Here is a 22,547-nt window from a genome sequence, read left to right as displayed (position 1 = left end):
AATGGAGAGGGCTATGCTCGGAGTTTCGAACTAGAAATGAGGAGATCTGAGGAGAGCCAAAGTTACGGGTATGGTTGTAAAACTGAAGCGGCAGTGGGCAAGGCACATAGCTCGGCGGACAGATAGCCGTTGGGGCACTAAAGTTCTCGACCACGTACCGGAAGACGTAGTGTTGGTAGGCCCCGCATAAGATAGACCGACGATCTGGTTAAGATCGCTGGAATAGGTTGAATGGGGGCAGCGTAGGATCAATCGTCATGGCGATCTTAGGGGGAGGACTTTGTCCAGCAGTAGATGTTTTCCGGTTGAATTGGGAAACAATTTCATCAGTTTTAAGTATATTTGAAGCATCCACCTTATATCCCAGTGAATTCCTTATGCAAACAATTGGGTGAACCGATTGACGAGAGCGGGCTTGGTGTACTGAAAGCTTATTGGTCACTCAATGATCACAACATATCGATTAAGAATCCTACAGTATCTGACAGCCGTTTAAAAGCCGCCTATGGTCGATGCACGCACGATAGCAGGGTTCCGTTCCTGACATTTTCCTTCCAAGTCACGCGATACATTCAGTGCATCCACATTTCGAAGGCCTGCAAAACTTTTATAGGTGAAATATTTAACAATAATGTGAGCTTACTCGAGTAAGCTCCGAAGCTTTATGTGCAATTGTATAGAAGTACACAGTAGGTATAGAACTTCCAAAAAGACTGGCAACGATTTCTGGTCAAAAGCAGCAAATATGCAATAATTTTCCATTTGCTTCCCGACTTACAACTGATTTATATACTAATTATATTTCTATTTTCATCCGTTACTTTATTTAATATGGCAGCTTGGAGTACTCTGGTTACCTTGAACTTTCCTAAAATTTGCATGAATTTTAAATGTCTAGGTCTTCTTCTGCCTCTATAGTCTTGTTTTTGCATTTCCTTTCGGCCTTTTTAACAATACCAAATCGACGAAGTTTTTTCTCTTCCTAATAAGTTTATTCATCTATATATTTACAAGCCTATCTCCCAGAGATAAGTGAGTTGTTTTGAGCTTTTTCCCTGGCTATTCCACTAGCACCAACCCTTTCAAGCAATTTAAATGTTTTTTGTGTTGTTATCAATGTACCTATATATACATACGATGTATGTATAGGTACTTTGATAACATAACATTGATACATTGCTGGCCGCTAAGCAAAACTGAGATTTATTAAAATTTGAAACGCTGTTGCTGTCGCCAATTGAATATTCATTCGCCATACACCTTTTGGTTCAAGGAATCATTATTATTCATAATGATACTTAAGAATTACTCTTTACGTATTAATCTATAAATACAATTTAAATATTTTAACAGTTGTAATCTAACGGTGAAGGTACTAGAAATAACAAAACCGCGTTAAATAAATAGCAGACGTGTAACAACCCGAAAACATAATGTATTCCATTGAATGTAACTTTGGAGACTCTTCCACCGCCTGCAACCTATACCAATCAAATCATTACATATTTTCGTATTTCTTTTAACTGAACTGCTCTTTTGTGATATTTTTTCACATTGTTGCAAAATCAGCAGCAGTAGCAGCGTAATAATTGGTGTCGTCTCCATATAGGTGACAGCAAGTCCCGCTGTTAGAATATTATCAGAATATATAATATAGATAGTATCATAATGTAATAGTAATATAACAGTAGTACTTATAGTAGATTGATTCTCTATGGACTTGTCTATTTTTGTATCCATGTGCTGCTAAGAAATAAAACTGTCAGTCTTGTCGCTACAGCTATTGTGTTTTATTACTCGCAAGGAATAAACACTTCATCATCATATCATTCGCAAGTCGTCCACTACTGGACAAAGGCCTCCCCCAAAGATCTCCACAAAGATCGGACCTGCGCTGATCATCCAACCTATTCCGGCGACCTTGACTAGATCATCGGTCAATCTTGTGGCGGGATTACACTGCGTCTTCTGGCCGATAAGCACTTACAATATTTTTACTAAGTACCTTCTTATTCAGATATCTATTGCTTTGCCTGCTAAGTTAATTAAACCGTTTTTTTAAGACCAGTTAGAAATGATCATTTAAATTCATCACACACTCAGATTGCAGCGGACGCGAAACAATTCTAATAAATCTCGTAACGGTGCCAAATTCACACGACGAAAGCGCTCCACATATTGAACTAAGGCGAAATTATAAATTTTGGCCAACGCAAAGTGTCTATTAATAGCTCTTCGCGGAATATGAAACAGCGTTTTATATATATTGCATCGTAGGTGAGATGTCTTATGAATTACGACGTTGACATACTATATCTTATATCTTTAAACGAGCAATTCTTGTATAAATATAATCTGAATCTCCGAAACGGCTCCACGAATTGTCATAAAATTTAGAAGATATGCAAGGGATTTCGGGGGCGATAAATCGATCTTTCTAGGTTTCAATTTAAAATAATGTAGTTTTGTCCCTGTTTTAATAAGAAACAGCTACAATAACATTAGAATACAAAGGTAAATTTTGCCACTATATACATGACTATATATAAGATATAATAGCTCAGATGGGACATTGGGTGATCCGGAAAGCAGAAGACCCAGGGTCTTATTACTTAAAATTCGTCCGGATATTTGTGTAAATGCAAGAACGTGTAAAAATTATGAGTCTGGTAAATTGTTTTCATTAAACTGAATGCATTTCTATGCGAATTGTTTTGAATATATAAATACTAGCTGTATATAGTCCGCGACTTTTGCGCGTTTACATAACAATAATATCAGAAACGCGTTTGGGATTCTCCTCTGGTAATAAGATCAAATACCATCAGATAACCCGTATGCATGTTCGTTCGTCCTTCTCTTCTATATAGAAATAAATGTATATGTCACATTGTGTGGCGTATATTACATTACGATCCATTTCGCTGTTTTGGCATGATTGAGTAACAACTTTCACATTTATAATATTTGTATTGATGATTTGGATCGCTTTTTTAAAATTGATGAACTGCCAATATTGCAAGCCTTAATTCTATCTTTTCGGGACAGAAACTTTTAAAAACTCAAATTTCGTATATATTTGAACATCACGAACTTCCATACAACTGCTGAACCCCTATATTATAATATTATCACAATTTGAAATGTTTCACTTTACTTTTATTTTTATGTTAAGATAAATAAGCGAGAATTTAATGAATACGGCACGTGAGTTAGGCTTGGAGAGAGATACATTGTTGAATGTTATGTAGAGAAGAAATACTTACAATATTTAGAACAGCCCTGATTTCGTGACTAATTATTGTATAAGTCAATATGTGCGTAAGTTTGTGGTTTAATATTCAAAATAATGCTTTGCTATGCTAAGGAGCTACTGTTTACGACTTGTTAGTCAAAATCGGTCACAGTAACAATAGGGTCGATTTCGTATCTCCGTTAGAGATGTTATCGTCTTTCTATACGCTGGCTCAAATTCAAACATTTTAATTCAAAATGAGATTTTAAAATTCATTAAAATCACATATTTCATGTAAAAATCTACTACCCATTTGAAAATTTATTTATTTATATTGAAACAAATGAAAACTTGTACTCAGCCTAGGCAGGCTGAGTACAAGTTTTCATTTGTTCTGCTCCAAAAAAATAAGCCCTTTTATTTAGGCTGACATGTCTATATCTTTAAGGTATTGTCACTAATCACTCATAACTCAATTCTGAAATACTCCCAGATTGATCATCCAGACATGCACTTTGGACACTGTATGAATATTATTTCATATCACAGTTCATTCAAAAGGTTTTAAAATAAAACAACTCAAATGTTTTAATCCGCCGCATCTCCAACAAGTATAATTCTATTATTGCTTTCTTTTCTATTGTAAGTAGTACTATAGCTTGCAATAAATATAATTTAAATCGGTGATTTCGGTTTTCAGGCATCGATTGAAATCATAAAATATTGCAACAAACTTAAGTTCGTTGTAGACATTTTGGCACCGGTGCAGTGCGTCGTTCTAGCTTTGCCGCGACCAGTTGTTGTGACGACTTCGGCTAAGGTGCGCGCGCGCAAGCCTTATCTATATCACACTCTATAAATTTAACCAACGAAAATTCGCTTTCACCGAGACATGACGAATCTAAATTGAAAAGTGCGAATATTATTTAGTGAAATTGTATACGTATATTTTAATTAACTCATCGTATTTAATGGTTACCTTTAGCGTGCAGTGTTCTAAGTCCTTTTGGGATTTCGTGTGTTTTGTTTAGTGATGGATCAGATATTATCTTCGGCTTATCTGATTAAATTGACGTTATCCTTACTTCATCTGTGATTAATTTAATATGAGCGATGTAGCAGTGTAGATCTTTCCAAAATTGTTTTACTATTAAATAGTTGAACTTTCTCTGTAATATCCTTTAACATGTACGGCTTGAGGGGCACTTATAAAGATTTCTAATTGGATCTAATCGGTATTCAATTCACATCCTTTACTAATAGTAGGGCAGGATATTATGTTCCAGAGCTATGTACTGTAACCTGCTTACACTCAGTACAGGGTTATGCCTTTTGTTTCTGCAGTCAAGGTCGATATCTGATACAGCCTTGAGATATCACGATATATTGTGATCAATACAGTTTTATTGGTGTTTATTTCTATGCCATTGAGTTTTGATTACGCCTCATCAACTTTTATTGATGCTACAACAATCCTATCGAGATCAATTCCTTTTTATTATTTTTTTTTGTGACTTATTGAAGCCGTGATATATTTGTTTGAAAGGTCATCCTTGTATCGGTTTGGATAGATTCTATAATGTAATCTTAAATTGCCATTGTTACAAAATTTAATTGATTCATCTCGAGTTTTCTGCGCATCACGAAGCATTAAAGTATCTGTAATCATTTTGCCGGTTGTTATCATTTTTTATGATCTTCGTATAAGGAAGGATCAAGTTGACGAATTAGGCGGGTACGCCATTACAATGATTATTATAATAAGCTGTGTTCGACGAATATGTTTTGGTAAAATGCGCCGTTTAGTAATGATATATTGTATTGACTGTTCAGGAATTCGTATGTTTCATTTTACCTTATTCCAGTTAATGCTGCGTTTTATTGTATCAATGTTGAGAACGGTTACCAACAATGCATTTTAAATGCTCGAACAACTATTCGTATTGTTATTGGACTTGTTTTTAAATTTTATAGTTGAAATTTATCTTTTCGTCTTGTAGTGGCAGGTAGAGAGGTAAATGTCGAAATCAGTAAATAAAATTATTACATCTATATTTTATAACAGAATACTCGATGTAAACACATACTTTAACGATGTTTGGATATCTCAAAAGTACTAGAACAGTGCAGCTATTAAAATTTTCTTGTTTTATATAATGCGTCATACCAACTTTGTCTACTAACGTTATAGGAACCAGCGCCTGCGTTTCATTTATCTGCTGCCAGTGTTGACTCCTGATCAGTCTGCATCCGGACGCCAGCTGGTCAACAATCTCGATTTATCGAGTTCCTCGTTTTGTCTCGTAATATATTCGTCATGTCGCGGTTACTTTAGGAATCCGGTGCCCGATGTTTTATTCATTGCATGTGATATAATTGATGTAAACAAAGTGTAATTGAAGGAACAATTTATCGGTGTATTATTTATATATTGAAACACCAAGGACTGCTTAGTATCCATTTGTAATGTTATTCTAGTCAGTGATGTGATTCATCGATACAAAATGTTATACGAAGCTATAATAGCGTTGTGTTGTTTTGTTCTTCTGGTTTGGAAGTTTGTATTTACAAAGAAACAAGGCTTGGTGAACGAGCTTCCTGTTAACGATAAACATGTAAATGAAGTTTCCAAGGAATTATTGAAAGTAGCAGGAGAGCCGATCAATAATAATTCGGAGATAGCAGACAACCTTAAACATCATTACGATGATAGTAAACTGAGAAAACTTCCTGCAGATCGGAAAGAATGTATAAATAATAATTTGGACAAAAACTTGTTTTTGCCAAGTGAACTTTTGAAGCGACAAGAAGAAAATATCCGATTGCGTAAATACAACCAAAGGGAGAGTCCGCCAAAGGAACGGTTCACCGAATTTCTCGAAAGAACTGTTTTGAATGATGATAAATTACAACTTATATTTCAAAATTTGTCGTTGGACCACACTGATTTAGGGCTTAATGTCTCCAACAATACAAACGACGGCAAAAAAATAAATAATTTAAGCCAAGATTCGGGTGAATGTCAGCAAATTTTAGACCAAAATACAGTTAATGGAATACAAAATAAATACGAGGTTGATACACCAGATCATGTCCCCCGGGACCCCGTAGAAGCGAAACCTCTGTTACTGCGTCGCCTTGAAAAACAACCCGGCATACCGACAGGATTGAATTTTGGATCTGTGATTGGTGAATTGAAGAATAAAACGCGGAATGGAAGTATCACCGGACTTAAACCTGTTTTTAAAAAGTTTGATCCTGGTGCTGCAGATAAATTTCAGGTTAATTTTGATTGATTTGATTAAAATTTTTTTTCATAATTTTATTTACAATTTTTGGAAATAAGCTCAGAAAAGTTTCGTTAAATGAAGGTAATGTGTGTAACTTTTTATACTTGTGTAAATCCAGCTATCATCATGTTGTCTTAAGGTGGCCATTTACTTTTTTTATTCACCCAAGCTGGATCAGCATATATTAAAAGGCATAAAAGGCATTTATTTTCTCAAAATTGATTCATTTAGAATTATTTTTGATGTCATTTCTAATATACTAGATACTACTACCGCTTCCGCTATTACTTTTGTTTTAATTAAATATTTCAATAAGTTTTAACAGTAAAATCAAATACAATATTTCTTTAAGTCAGTGTGTGAGTCATATTACAATGGTTCAAATACGGACACACAGTCACATCAGTTTGTGAATGAGTAGTCCAGAATCCTCACATCAAGGACGTGCAACGTTTTCCCAATAAACATATTAAAACAATGTAAGTACCTTAAATGCATTATTATACTGGACACACATAGCACTGTATTCTTTTATTTGTAATCAATCCACAGAATGGAGGTGTAAAAAAATGCATAATAGTGTCTGAACAAAGTGGCTTTTACATTTACAAAGCACCGCGTGAATCTATGGGCTACCGTATTAGCTATAAATCACAGCTATAACGAACTATGGCAAAATAATAAAAGAGCTAAAATAATAATAATATAAACGAGAAGGAGTGTGTGTGACAAGTTTGAGTTTACGAGTAGGCTATACCTGGATTCATTCGCCTTTGTGCTTGGCACGTGGACAAGGTCCTATTATAGCTTCTTCTTCTTCTCACGGTCTGTGTCCACAACTTGACATTAAATGCGCCTTTTTACATGCGAATGTGGTAGGGGTTACTCCAACCAGCCAAAATACTCCAGAAAGTCATCCAAATTCTTGACGTTGCCGAAGACTTCCCGAAAAGCGCCCAGATGCTTTGCTCTGTAGTTTGCCACCTCTCTGCACGTGTGTGTTTGTTCTCCCCCTTGTCAGCCTCGGCATAGGGGGCTGCCTGTGACATTAAAAAGATGCCTGTTGATGTAGCCGTGAACTGTTGCGGCGCATAGTATTAATCGTAGTCGACATCGACTAAGTTGTAATATTACCCTGGTAAAATGTAAGTCTTGGTTATAGCTTGTAAGAAACTAACATTCTCTATGTTTGTCATAACATTATCAAACAGCCTCTTAAACCAGTCGTTGTTGAAGTTATGAGTCATGTTCAGTTACACAAGCCGAGTAATTTGTCATAATATTAGGTGCCAAACCTTGCTTGGGCTATGTTATTGACCGTTTATAACAATGATTTTTTCACTACCAGAGCTGGTGTGGGAAACAAAAACACTTCCTAAGGGTTTCCATCGGAATTCTGGATATAATCAGCGTAATTAATTTTACATTTTATTATTAATTACTGACACGACTTTATATTAAATAGTATGGTCCGATGAATTGCAAAGTCAAGAAATACAGTTCTTTGTCTTATGAAAAGCATGGAATTGTTAAATATCTTGATCATTGTTGTAGCTATACAGTTCTGATTTAATTAAAACTGTTAAAGGAAACAAGTTCGTTTTGCCGGACGTATTAGTCTATGAAGTCGCCCCTTAAAGTTATTTATTTCTTCTACAATACAAAAATTTAATTTGAATGACGTCTTACGTCTGGTGAAAATATTGTAATCTGTGCTTTTTATAAATGAATCGTTTATTTACATCGTGTTCCGGCTGAGAAATAATTGTGAAAAATTATATACAATCTAAAACCCCGTGACAAACTCTCACTATCAAAACCCGAAACATCATAAAGTTGTGTACAGTTTAAATGTTGCCAAATCAACAATAAATGTTATACACATTCTTTCTACCTGAGTATGCTAAATAAAACACACCAATACTTGGAGAATTCTTTTTAGTGTAGATTTCAAAGCCAAATATCTCAGGAACCGTATCCCTGTTGACTTTACGATGGGATTCTCCAAGAGGCGTCATGACGGAATGATCCGCCAGTTTTATAAAACTGGAGCAAATCTTCAGTTTGAAACGATATGTGCTATTTTATCCTACGTTAAAACGTAGTAAATGTATAATATATAAAAGTAATCATTTTTGTACATTAAGCGCATGACCCAAAAAAATACTTGCTAGTTGTTTAAAGTGATCACCTAGTGTTGCCCATTCTATCATGCAATGATAGAAGAATTCCATGAACATTTGCTAGTCTTTGAGTTTAAACGCGTTTTCCATGTCTGATTTTGGTGTCGATGTTTTTAGCTAGTGGAATAGTTACTTCTTTAAAAATTGTACAAAAACAATATGAGAAAGTGTAAAAACAAAACGGTTCGTATGTTTTAATTATAAAAATAATGTATAATATATATTCTGTTTTGTTACAGGAATCCTTGAACGCAGCAGTTGATGATAAAAAGAAAGTGTATATAGACGAAAATGAACTTGGGTCCAACATACTTGCCGATCGACGGAATAAATTAGAAACTGCATCACAGGTAAACATCAAACTAATTTTGTATTCAAAGCATGATCAAAATTAAAATTAATGATAATTTGTTACTATTTAGAAGCTTTATATTTTAAATACACGAGATTGAATCAGTTAAAATATGAAATCGTAAAAGTAAACGATGTTAATGTTGTTTGTATTTGAGATGTTTACGTCAAGTTGCGAGTATGGAAAAAAGATTGAGTTACAGATTTTATGTAACATTCCTCGATAAGATTAAAGTCCTGAAAAAGGTGTTAGGCGAGTGTATGACGCCAGTATACGTATATTTTATATAAAGGCATTTATTTTTTCAAAATTGAATCTTTAGTTTTGTTATTGATGTCATTTCTAATATACTAGATATTACTACCGCTTCGGAAACAAATAGTGCTCTGAGAGAGAAGAAGCGGCGCAAGAAACTCTCCCAGAATTGTTATTTTGCGCTTTTTTTTAATAAAATGTACAATATTGCACTGTCATTGCTATGTCACAATCTAGTCTGCTACTGCAACCCAGGCTGTCTGATCACTGAGATATTCAGCTGTGGAGTAGTAGGATTTACTATTGAGCCATTTTTAATAAAGCATTTACCTTTATATATGGATAATGTCTTTGAAATTTAGTTTAGTATGAATCGTGCAGTGAGATTTTACATAAATTTGTAATTGTAATTGTTTACAAGATTATAGCCGTCATCTCGTGTCAATCCATCAATGAGTACACTTTTCAAATAATCGCTTTTTTCTTAAAGTTTCGCTAGGCTGATGTTTGCACAGACTTACAATATACTAGCGTATAGACAAACAATACGTGCGAGAGAGAAGAACATACATGAAGATAGAAAAGGAAAGCGTATTTATTGTTACTCTAACTGATTTTGATTGTCAAGTCGTAAACAGTCAGCCAAGTTTGGAATTAGCTCCTTAGTATTTTGAATATTAAACTAGCTAACGCACACATTGACAAATCAAAATTTATGACGTATTATCGAGCTGTCAGCTCGTCTATTTGTATATACTAAGTCTATGGATTTTCGGTTTATAGAATTGTTTATTCCCATTAAGATAAATGAGTCACTCACATGAGATATAAGTCAAATTAAAAAATGGTTAGTATTAATTATTTATCCGGTATGAATAAGTGGTTAGTAGAAAGAATTTGTGGTTGATAATGAGTACAATAATCTAGTGTGAGGACACAGTGATACTACGCAATAGCAAATGACGGTTTACAAATACAGTCAATGAGAAACGAGATAATAAATAGAAAGTAACATTTTACAAGTGTTAATCTTTATTTTCTTTTTTTTTTGTCATGAGAATAAAGCTCGGGTTTATAATATTAAAGCTGCGTTAATTAAAAACAGACGCTATCAGTGCGGATATCATTATCGCGCTCATAATACTCCCACACATCGCCATAATGGTTGATGTATTCAATAACGCGTGATTTATGTTTGCCGCGCCGCAGTCGTGCCTTGCTCTTTGTCTTAAGCCGGGTGCTCACTAGCGAGCTGTCAGCGACAACCGAATTTTAGTATAGAAATGTTGAACATATAGGTACGCTAGGGACCTTCTAGTGTATTGCGTCACTAATGGTGCTCCCACATTGCCGTTAGAAAATGTTTAATAACGTTAGTAAACATTTGTTAGCAAACATTTAATCACAAATAAATTTTCATGTTAGAAAATGTTTAGTAATGTTAGTAAAATGTGTTATCTTTTGTTTGTAAACATTTTATAAGGGTGATGGCGGGATAGGCGGTGCGGTGCGGTGGGGGTTAGAGTACGCAGGTCGCTGCGCGTGGTGTCTCGCTTGTCAGTTCCTTTGTGTCAGCGTGCATCGCTGTGCGTGTGTATTAGTGGTTGCGCGTGCGCCAAGCAATAAAATATGTCCGGTAATTGGAATAACGATGATGTTTACAAACTGATTGAAATGTTTCAAGCAAGAGAAGTACTATGGAACACGATGTCAGAGAGCTACAAAGACCGAAATAAAAAACACGATGCTTGGATGGAAATTGCCAGTGAATTTAATATGGATAAAAAAGTAATTGAAAAAAAGATTCGATCACTCGTAGGTCAATTTAACCGAGAATGTAAATCTAATAAATCTGGTGCAGGAGCTAATGAGTCAAGTAAATGGTTTGCATTTAAAAAACTCATGTTCCTTAAAGGCAAAAATATTCCAAGTTTAACTGTCGATGGAGGGTTGCAGGTGAGTTTTATTTTAACGTCTTTTAATAATATTTAGATGCCCAGTCCAAAAACCCTTCATTTGAAAAATATTCTGCGAATTCTTTTCTTATTTCTTTCCCATCATCTGTCAGGGATTCACATGCTTCAAGTGGTGTTAATTGCTGCTGTTCTAATCTCCATTGTCCATCGATACGTGTACCAGTTACTATGTCATCTCCATCATAGTATTGAGATGGAGCGTAAATCATGCTCGATTCAGTTTTTCTTATAAAATTATGCAGTAGCACGCATGTCATAATTAAAGTAGTAGTTTTTTCTGGATCTAATAATATTGTAGTTCGTAAAACTCTAAATCTGGCTGACAAAATCCCAAATGCGTTCTCTACTGTTCTCCTCGCACGACTCAGTCTATAACTGAAGATTCTTTCCTTAGAATTGCTATCCTGTGGTCCTGGAAAAGGTTTTAATAAGTGTTTTTGTAAAGGGAACGCATCATCTGTTACGAACACATAAGGAAGAGGTTTGTTTCTGCCTGGTAGTGAGCTGTCACTGGGTATTTTTAAACTATTGTCGTTAATTTTATTTCGAAATTTTGTGTTTGCGAAAACTCCGCCATCACTTATGCGTCCTTGGCAGCCAATATTCACGTACAGAAAGTTGTATTCTGCGTCCACTATCGCTAAAAGTACAACGCTGTAAAATCCTTTATAGTTGTAATATTCACTGCCGCTATCAATTGGCTTTTGTATGGCTACGTGCTTTCCATCGATACTTCCTAAGCAATTTGGGAAATTCCATTTTTCTTCAAATGAATTTGCCACGTGTAGCCACTCTTGAGGTGTTGTTGGTATCTGGAACAAAAATAGAAGATTAAGAAATAGGCGCGAAAAATAAATTTATAACTCGTTATTCTAACAAATTTTATTGGATATTTTTATTAAGTATGAAATATTAATAGAATACACTATAAAAAAATATGATTTCAGTTAAGGGTTGTTAAGTAATAGAAAAAGAAAATCGCGGTTATAGATTTTTTTACAATTTTAGCTAATTTGACGCGCCTATAACTTGAAATTATCGTTTAGTTCTATTCTTTCAGGGTAACGAAGAAAACAGAATTGCTTCAGAAAACACTCTCAGTTTGAACGAAACAGGAAATACTGTCACTGATGAAACTACGGGCACGCCTTTCGCCACCCCAAAACCATTTCGGAAAAGAAGACGGCCTGAAGTAGAACAAGATCCAACACAACAAGAAGCTGTAAATATTTTACAAAGAATGTACGAATCTAGAAAAAGCAGGGATGAAAATGACGCATTTGGAGAGTATGTCTCGATGAAACTGAAACAAATAAAAAACAGTCATGCTAAGAATACTGCTCAACATCACATTAACAATATTTTGTACAATGCGACAATGGGACAATATGATTTTCCAACAACCTTTACAGACCCAACCGCTAGTAGTTCCTGGGGATACAACTCTGAACCAAATCTATCCACTTTTTCGGAAAATAATGCTGACTGTAGCTCGAGAGGATACTACACCGCACCGAGTCCCTCGGCTTCATTTGAAACCAGTTCTTCGGATAACTCCAGGACACATACTCGTACCAGCGCAAGAACACAGAGTCCGTCTAATTTATCGGAATCAAGCCAAGATTCGACCCAATCATTAAACGATTTGTTGGAATCAATCAAAAATTAAAAAATACATGTTTGGTTTGTTAAGTATTAAAAAAATTATTAGTAAGGTAAGATAGGTACCTACCTAAAGTATGATTAGATTAGATCATATTAAAAGTAAATAAAAAAATAATTAAAAATGTTGTTTGACTTACCTGTATGTATTCCTTTAAAACCTCATTGAGAGCCTCGCACACTTCTGGTACGATAATAGATATCACTTGGTCTGACAACTTGAACACATTTCCAAGACTTTTATAACTGCTACCAGTTGCCAAAAATCTTAACGTTACCGCAAGTCTTTCCGTCACACTTACAGATTTTCTAAATGTAGTGTCTCGTTTGCCTATTTTTGCCCCAATTAAATTTTGTAGATATTCAAATTCGGAACTGTTCATTCTTATAAAATCTTTTAAGCAACCATCAATACCTAAATCCTTGAGATAGTCTGTGGCACTATATTTTCCTCTAGCTTTTAGCGTTTGGCGCATCCAATAAGAGCGCTTTTTCTTCTTTTTTAAACAAAAAATAAAAGCTATTCCAATGAGCAAATCTTCTTCCATTTTCGTGTAGACGTCCTCAGCCCTCAGAAGGCGAAACCAAACTGCGAGCCAATACTAGATGTTATAAAATGTTTAAACATTTTCCATCAATGTAGGAGCACTTATAACATGTAACAGTTTCTAACAAAGTGCAACAATTGTTAACATTTGTTAGTAAATGTTTTGGTGTTATAAAATGTTTACAAACATTTTATAACGGCAATGTGGGAGCACCATAAAGTCAACGAAGTAAGTTCGTATCATGATTTATATCGTGGAGGAAGCGACGAAACAAGCAGGTCCTACCTAATTCTTTGATCACATTCACCTTCTTTTCAATGTTTTTGTTTATTATTAATGACGTGATAACCCATTATTTTCATTTTCCAAAATTTCAATCAGCATACAAATGCTGATGACACAAAAATATTTACTTTTGTTAATTCTATCGAAGTTTATCGGCATTTTCAAAAGGAATTTAATAAATTTTATGAAAGTTGCTCAGCAAGCAATTTAAACTTAACCTACCTATATGTAAATATAACCCTATTCTGTAAATAAACAACTGATCTACTATTATTATAAGTTTAATAAGATTACAGTTGAAAGAGTGAACAAGGTCAGAGACCTATGGGTACAGTGAACTGGCCTTAGCCTCTCATATTGACAATATTGCAGCGAAGGCTTACAAAATGCTGGGTTTTACCTTCGAGTAGAGAGTATAGACTTAAAACATTAAAAAAACGTACATTTTGTTATACAACTCGTTGGTTAGAAGCAATCTGTAATATGCTTCATAAAACACAATGAATGTTATAACCACTTTGAACAGAAGTTACAATTTTTTATGTACAAAATAGCTATAGATACTATGGAAAAATATTTTTATATTAGTAATTGTTTTGTTTAGTCTTTACTATGTAGTAAGCATTTTAATAGCTGTTAATTTCTTTCGACTTATAAAAGTGACGATATGATTGGACTTCGATCATATGCACCACCCGGTCACACTAAGACCGGCAGTTCCTCTGATCACGCTATCTTTACTGACAGAGTTTTCAATTAAAATCAAATTAATAATATATTGATTATAATAGCTACGATTTTCATTTACAACAATACCTTATCTTCACATCAATGTCGGATGTAGTATGTAATAAGGATGGACGGTAGTTTTTACGCTAGGGTTCACGCATGGTGGCCGTTTTGACGTTTCGCGGCTGATTCTATTCTACTACGTGAAAACAGCCATGCTGCTAGAATTCGCTTGGAGTGCACTATTTTTATGACATTAAATGTCTCGCTGTTCGCCGTCTGGTCAATATCTCTTTTAATTTATTGTTTTGTTTCGTTTATATCATACATTCTGATATAGTGATTTTTATATATAAATAAAAATTTTGTTAATGTTGAAAAACCAATATTTTTCGCAATGTCAGACGTTAACAACCCGATAATGCCTACCTACGTGACTAAATTTGATTTGCCTGTGTGTGCGTAAGCGAGTGGTTTAATATTCAAAATAGGTACTAAGGAGATAATTGCCAAGAGTGGCCGACTTATTACGACTTGTCAATCAAAATCGGTTACAGTAAAAAATAGATTCGCATTCCTTTTCTATCATGCTGTATCTTCGTTACAGAACTTCTTCTCCCTCGCACGATTCGTTTGTCTATACGCTGTAAAATGTAGGTATTGTAAGTGAATATTAAATTTATGTTACCGGCTCGAATCTAAAATAAACTTCAGAAACTCGTAAAATTCACACGTCTGATTTTTTTAAAAACACGTTAATGAAAGTATCCTTATAGCGAGAGATTCTTTAAATATCAAGGTGTTTCGTTTTGTCGTTATGTTAATTGGCTTGTTGGTTGCCTTCAATATAGGTAAGTAATTTATAGTTTGTTTGGAAAATGCGCGCAAAATAAATTGTGTACTTTGTAATTTTGGCATTCTTTTAGAGTTTAATTTTTTTTGCTAACATCAGATCTAACACTAGCTTAGATTTGCAATATACTGGCGTACCTGCGAGAGGGAAGAACATCTCTATCGGAGATACAGCAAGATAGGCAAGGACAACGAATCTATTGTCATTGTAATCGATTTTGATTGACAAGTGCGAGGCTCCTTTGCACATGATGCCGGCTAGATTATGGGGACCACAATAGTAATATGTAAACATTATTGTGTTTCGGTCTGAAAGGCGCCGTAGCTAGTGAAATTACTGGTCAAATGAGACTTAACATGTCTCAAGGTGACGAGAGCAATTATTATGTTTTAATTTTTATTATTAATGTCGCTCAATGTTTTTGGGTTTTTCAAGAATCCTGAGCGACACTCCATTGTAATGGGCAGAGCGTACCAATAACCATCAGCTGAACGTCCTGCTCGTCTCGTCCCATATTGTCATAAAAAAGTCGTAAAAAGTCAGACACATTTGTCATTAGCTCCGTAGTATTTTGACTACTAAATCAGTAGCTAATGCACACATCCACGAATCAAATTGGTCATTATCGTGCTGCTGCGTCGTCTATACAATAGTATATGCCAAGTGTATGAAACCTACCTTCTATTGCTTGCGTGACTACCGAACATCATTTCTTTATTCGCATAACAGAGTACTTCGATCATTTGAACTGGCCATATAAACGCCATATGTTATAAACTGATCAATTAGATCGATAGCTTCATGGAAAACTCATTTAAGGTCAAAACAGTGTTTCATCATGTATGGTGAGCCACAGATATACAAATATGTCGCATGTTGCAACCAATGTTACTAGATGTGTTAGCTGTCGGACCTTCAACTCGGTGACTCAGTGACCGCGTAAAATGATATACCTACCTGACTGGAAGTGAACATTGAACATTAATAATACAGTTGTTACTTGTATTGTGGTTTCGTTTTAATGTAAATATAAGTTGTATGTATGTAATTACGAGTGTGCAAAATTTTATAGGCACGAGTTGAAATCGAGGGTCTCAATACACCCAACGTGTGGAATCCGTACATAATGCGTTACACTATAATTCCCCTTATTTATTCATTTTAATAGGTACACAACAGAATTACAACAAATACATACAACTTACAAGAAAACTTTCAGCTAAATACAACAACGGCGCCTATTTCTGCCTAGAAGCAGTAAACATCGCTATGTTTCGCTCTGAAGGGCGTCATAGCTAGTGAAATTACTGGGCAAATGAGACTCAAAATCTTATGTCTCAAGGTGTCGAGCGCAACTGTAGTACCGCTCAGAATTTTTGGGTTTTTCAAAAATCCTGAGCGGCACTGCATTCAAATGGGCATGGCGTATGAATTACAATCAGCTGAACGTCCTGCTCGACTCGTCCTTTATTTTCATAAAAAAAAACTCCACGAGGGTGTATACACAGCATGTTTGGCAGAAATAAATAACTCTAAAAAGTACAATAGTTATAGCCATTTTAAAACTAGGTTTAGGTAATTGCATATTATAAAAGAAAAAGAGAGAGAAAATATATATTTGGACAAAATATACGTGAATAATTGTGGTAAAAGATTTCAAATTGAGAACGTGATTTCTTTAAATTTTAAGTAGCTTACAATTATCAACCCATAACATAAACAATATGATATTTTGCCTTATATATAAGTACATATTCTTAAAATTGATTTGTTTTCATTACAGGGATGGAGAAAGCGCGTGCCGCAGAACGATGCAACCACCTTCACAGTCGCCGGACGACTGGAGCGCGACCAAGTGGCAACGCCGCCCGCCACCCCCCCGCCTCTCAACACACCGCCTGCCTCATCGCCCGTCATCACAACCGCCGTGCCCGCGCCGAATAGATTTAGGTAATTTTATCTTATTATAATAATAATTGTACTTATAGGATTTACAAAAAATCGGCTTTTGTTATGCTTTTGTCACAAACAAACAGACAGAGAGAGGAATGAAAAAAACACCGCCAGACCCAATCGAAGTTCAACGCTAACATAGAACACATTTCTCTAATTTAATTCACATTCAAATTCTATGCGATTCCAAAATGTCTTGTCTCTACTATATATGATACGCTCCGTCTGTGTGCTATCGAGATGGATAGATAATCGTAGTCATATTACCACGTGAACATGTATGGGGTCATTGTCCGAAATTCACCCTGATTTGCGTTATCACTCCTGTTTCACCCGTGTAAAAAGAAATTATCATTAAATTGTTATTGAGACTTATGTACTTATAACAAAATAGACGTAATATGGTATGTCGGCCTTTTTTAGTACTAAGAATAAAAAAATGTGCCGATTATTATATTGACGTGACACTAACGGACGCCATTGCACGCGTATAGTTTCATTGCTCGAAATGCAGGTTCGTTTAAGATATAATAATTTTTTTTATGATAATAAGGGACGAGACGAACAGGACGTTCAGCTGTTGGTAATTGATACGCCCTTTCCATTACAATGCAGTGCCGCTCCGGATTCTTGAAAAACCCAAAAATTCTGAGCGGCATTACAATTGCGCTCGTCACCTTAAAGCAAAAGATGTTAAGTCTGATTTGCCCAGTAATAAGACCGAAACGCACTAAAGCTTACACATTACTGCTTCACGGCAGAAATAGGCGCCGTTGTGGTCCCCATAATCTAGCCGGCTTCAAAAAATCGTGCAAAAGAGCCTCCCACTCCCGATGTAAATTATAAGCATACTATAAGACATTCCCTCCTGAGGTCTTAAGGTTCGGGCGCAGTTCGTTGTCATCTGCTTATATTTATGGAAGAGCAGGAATAACGAGCGTACAGGTCACCTGATATAAAGCGATCATCGCCCACATTGCCCTGCAACGCCAGCGAAATCCCAGAAGCGTTGATGACCTTTTAGGAAAGCGTACGCGCTTTTTTAAACCGACTTCAAAAAGGAGGATGTTCTCTGGAAACACCGAACAAGGAAGCTCAGTGCTTATTTTTTTTTACGTAGCCGAATGTTCCTTGAAAACCGCTCTTTAGAACTCCACACATCTGCCTTGAATCATATTGTGACTGCTATCGGCAGATAAAACTATTCGACTTTAAAGGAGCCATTTGTTTCTAATTCCCATAACAGTTTAAGGCAAGTGTACGAACTGGCTAAGCACGAGTTTCTCCATGGAATGCAAGCCGTGTCGGATTCAACGCCTATCGTAAAATCTCGCAATACCTTAAAAGGCTTTCAACGTTCATGTAGACTGGCTGTTGGTTTGCACGTAAGTCGCAACTCAATGCAGTTTCGTAATTGGTATTTCCTCGTAACCTCGATCGATTTAGTTCTGTTTGACGCTATATACGGCGGATATTGCCTTTTTTATTAATTACTTTATCATTTTAATTGGTTAGTGAAAATGTTGGCTTTTAATTGGGCTCATTATTGCGTCGTCTCATTGGTTTACTTTTAGTTGGGTCAAGTTATAATTTATATAGACAGACTTAATTTAAAAGATTGTTATTTCGATTCGATTTTTTTGACATTGAAAATTAAATCTTTTTAAAGCCATTTAACAAAGCTTAGAGTAAAAACAGTGGCTTAAAAAACTCTCATAGTATCGGTACATTCATTTTTCGTATCTATACTTATAAATGCAGAGCCGGTTTTTTCTTTCGGTTATACTGCGAAAACTACTGAACAGATCGAAATAATCCTTATACTATAGATGCAGCGTGTTTCGGAGAAGATTTTAGCATATGTAATGTGGTGATTACTTATCCTTATTTTGACTTAGAAATACCTGTATCTTCGGAATACAAATAATTAATTCAATGACATTTCATATACATACAATGAGCGGGCGTGCGGTACTCAATCTGTATGGCAAAATAACGTTTGCCACTTGTAGCATATATCACACTCCAAAAGGATTTATATAACACGAATCTCCGTTAAGTAGACTTTTCGTTGAAATGCTTTATCCTAGGGATTGTCCCGTCCCGTCCGACAAGTATTCGGAAATAAAGTTGTATTGTTAGGTACCAGTGGGGCTTCTTAACATAGGGTAACACAACTGGTCTTCTCACTTCTTTCCATAAAAAAGCTAAACATTATCATTTTTAATGAAGTGAAGACAGATCACGTGGTTTGCTTCATGACCTGCTGATTTGAGTTGAGACCATGAGCATTAAATATGGACTGTATCATATTCTTGTCATTAACCCGGACCTCAGTCACAAACCCTTACACAAAAATACAAGTTAATCGCTTTTTGCAGCAAAAATACCCGGACGAGCACTGCTCATATAGCTAGTTCTATTTCTACTAATCATTCATTTTACGTGTATACGCGTTACCTGTAATGACAAACTCTGTTGTAACATTGTAGGGCAATCATATGAGCCAATATTTAAGGAGATACCCAAACATATCATGTTCTTTGCACTGGTTGGTTGAATGTGGTTGGAAGTTTCTTGAATGCTTTAACGCACAGGGACCAGAACAAATAACTTTTCGGAACTCTCCCCTTTACACATCTATATAATATATACAAAGAAAATCTATGTGTATGTTCACCTAAAATAAGAAACATTTCACACATATAGCCGAAGTGACCCTGACTACTAAGCTAGAGGTCCCGGGTTCGAATCCCGGTAGGTGTAATCATTCATATGATGAATATGGATGTTTGTTTCCGAGTCATGGATGTTTATATGTATTTATGTATGTTTATGTAAGTATATTGTATTAAATATATCGTTGTCTTGTACCCATCGTACAGGCTATGCCTAGTTTGGGGCAAGATAATTTGTGTAAGAGTGTGTCGATGTTATTATTATATAAAGGACGACTTGACCATTCACCATTCCGATGAACAAAGTTATGTTAGTGGCGAATGGGTGGTGCTATCGGCAGTGATTTTTTGTCTTTTTAACCCTAGATTGAATTGAATTGAAATGTTTGTACATATATCGAAACCTCAGTTCCAAATTGGAACAAGTCTGAATTTCACTAAGTTTGTGTGAATTATGAGAAACTGTTCCGATACGATAACAAGAAACAAGTTAGTTGTTACTTTCCATATATATTCATAAGTCTAGAATATTTTATTTCATACAGTAATACTTGTGTATTTAGAACTTTTTTTGAGAACCCTTTTCTGAATCGTTACTCCATGGAACTGAGGTTTCGAATGGAACACAATTATGGTACACACTGGTAAATGCGGATGAATTCATGGGTTATTTATATTTTACAGATCTCGCAAAGCCCCAACGTCGCCCACGAACGGGTTCGCGTCTGGTCCACTCCGGTCTGCCTCGTGCGCGGTTATGACGGCTGCTGCGAGCGAGACGTCTGACGCCAGGCTCCAGGAGTCCGCCAAGATAGACCGCGAGTCATTCAAGCGGAGCCACTCGGTCAGCGAGAGCATCAGTCGACTTGATGAAAGTAAGTATATTTCAATATCTTCTTTCGATACTTTCGATAATTTGTCCAGTGGGAGGTCCCTTTGCACAGGATACCGGCTAGATTATGGGTCACGGCGCCTATTTAGCTAGTGATATTACTGGGCAAATGAGACTTAACATCTTATGTCTCAAGGTGACGAGCGCAATTGTAGTGCCGCTCAAAGTTTTTGAGCTTTTCTAGAATCTTGAGCGGCACTGCATTGTAATGGGCAGGGCGTATCAGTTACCATCAGCTGAAAGTCCTGCTCGTCTCGTCCCGTATTTTCATTTAATAAAAAATCAAGAGGTGTGTATTTTACGTATTGTTTGCTTCCAATTCGTTTGTGAATTAAGGGAATCCGAGTGTTTACTTTTCACATCTGAGTACTGGTAATCCGTAGTTGACGGCCGCTACTGCTAACAATCTCAACTTTTTCCGAACATATAGAACATGATAGATTCAGTAATTTAAATGTAATATTTTTAATGACGATACCTGTTTGAACAAATTTATTTATTAGTGACTATGACTTCATATTTGTGAATGTTTGTGCGTGGGCCCAATGCAATGTATATATAGGATGATCGAAGAACATTTATTGCAAAATGGTACACTAACAATTGTTTGCCAATTATCTTGGAAAAAATTCGGAAGGTACTTCCGTACATCCGATACAGATCCTTCTTCAACAAGACAACGCCTGGTCGCGCTTGTACACCGTCAGGCGAACGATCGACTATTTGTTGAGGTCACCGGTAGAATTATTGGGTCACCGGATCTATAGCTCCGAAATTGGACCTTACGATTTTCATTTATTCCGGAAATAAAAAGGAAACTTCGAGGTTAACGTTTTATGGACGACAAGGCAGCTGTGGCCTTCCAAAGGCCGTCGAAGAGACCTTTAGGGCAAGTGGACAAAGTGATTTTCTCAGTGGTTCCATATTCAGATTCGTCGTCTTTCTTTGATTAATATGTTAACTGCTTTTTACAGCGGAGGAAGTGTCAGGCATAGAGAAGCCAGGTTGTCCCGTCAGTGTCCCCCGTGCTGATGATGAGACCTTCCACGCGTTCTTCGCACCACTACAGCAACAGGACAAGGCACTTACCATCGACCTGGACATAGACCTCGATGCTATCGACAGCGCCTCTAGACAGCTGTGAGTTTTTCTCACTTTTGAACTTAAAACAATTTTTTTTAAATTTATTTATTTCAGCAAACTTTACAGTATTTCTATTCTACACATTAAATCTATAAATTATATACATGTATTGCCTTTAACAAAGTTTGGCAGGTTAAATTGTAATGAAATAATAACGCTGGTAAATAAATGGTTAATTAAAAATATATAAAAGTTAACAAAAAAAGGAAGAAGAAGTCCTAAATAATGTGTGATAAGATATGCGTATAGTGTGTATGAATATGTGTTCCGAATATGTGGGTGTGTTGTGTTCATGTGCTCGATCACTGAGTTAATAAATTTATTACGACTGATGAAAAAAAATGTCAATAACTTTAATTTTTTTTTCGTATAAGTTTACTATCCTGTACAGAACGGAATGACTGCCATAATTAGTACGCGTATATTTAGTATCGCATAAATTAAGAGAAATAAATCATTTATACCAATATGACCTGGTAGTCCGATATTCCGTGACCAATTTTGATATGTCAA

At 35.7% G+C, this 22,547-nt stretch overlaps 3 protein-coding genes across 8 annotated transcripts in view; 2 read left to right on the top strand and 1 right to left on the bottom strand.

Moving 5' to 3' along the window:
• LOC126966469 (supervillin) overlaps nucleotides 1–22,547 on the top strand; it is a 248,261-nt gene that overhangs the window by 211,734 nt on the left and 13,980 nt on the right. For all 5 annotated transcript variants that reach the window (XM_050810516.1, XM_050810518.1, XM_050810517.1 and 2 more), the window contains 4 exons: nucleotides 8,948–9,058; nucleotides 17,152–17,318; nucleotides 20,684–20,874; nucleotides 21,866–22,031. In XM_050810516.1, the coding sequence (XP_050666473.1) occupies nucleotides 8,948–9,058; nucleotides 17,152–17,318; nucleotides 20,684–20,874; nucleotides 21,866–22,031 (635 nt within the window). The remainder of the gene's footprint in view (nucleotides 1–8,947; nucleotides 9,059–17,151; nucleotides 17,319–20,683; nucleotides 20,875–21,865; nucleotides 22,032–22,547) is intronic.
• LOC126966529 (uncharacterized) lies at nucleotides 10,945–13,078 on the top strand. The gene is made up of 2 exons (XM_050810660.1): nucleotides 10,945–11,271; nucleotides 12,352–13,078. The coding sequence occupies exons 1-2, from the start codon at nucleotides 10,945–10,947 to the stop codon at nucleotides 12,958–12,960; spliced, it is 936 nt and encodes a 311-aa protein (XP_050666617.1). The 3' UTR covers nucleotides 12,961–13,078.
• The window catches only part of LOC126966515 (putative nuclease HARBI1), a 55,682-nt gene continuing 44,198 nt past the window's right edge, over nucleotides 11,064–22,547 (bottom strand). Inside the window, exons 1-2 of one of the 2 annotated variants that reach the window (XM_050810633.1) lie at nucleotides 13,094–13,722; nucleotides 11,064–12,103 (exon numbers count right to left, since the gene is read on the bottom strand). In XM_050810633.1, coding sequence (XP_050666590.1) covers nucleotides 11,294–12,103; nucleotides 13,094–13,501 — 1,218 coding nt within the window. In that variant the 5' untranslated portion in view covers nucleotides 13,502–13,722 and the 3' untranslated portion in view covers nucleotides 11,064–11,293. Of the gene's footprint in view, nucleotides 12,104–13,093; nucleotides 13,723–22,547 lie in introns of those variants that run through there. The other variant, XM_050810635.1, reaches the window with a different exon arrangement.

The sequence above is a fragment of the Leptidea sinapis genome, chromosome 10 (assembly GCF_905404315.1).
Source record: "Leptidea sinapis chromosome 10, ilLepSina1.1, whole genome shotgun sequence".
NCBI lineage: Eukaryota > Metazoa > Arthropoda > Insecta > Lepidoptera > Pieridae > Leptidea > Leptidea sinapis.
This window is presented reverse-complemented; position numbering and strand designations above follow the sequence as displayed.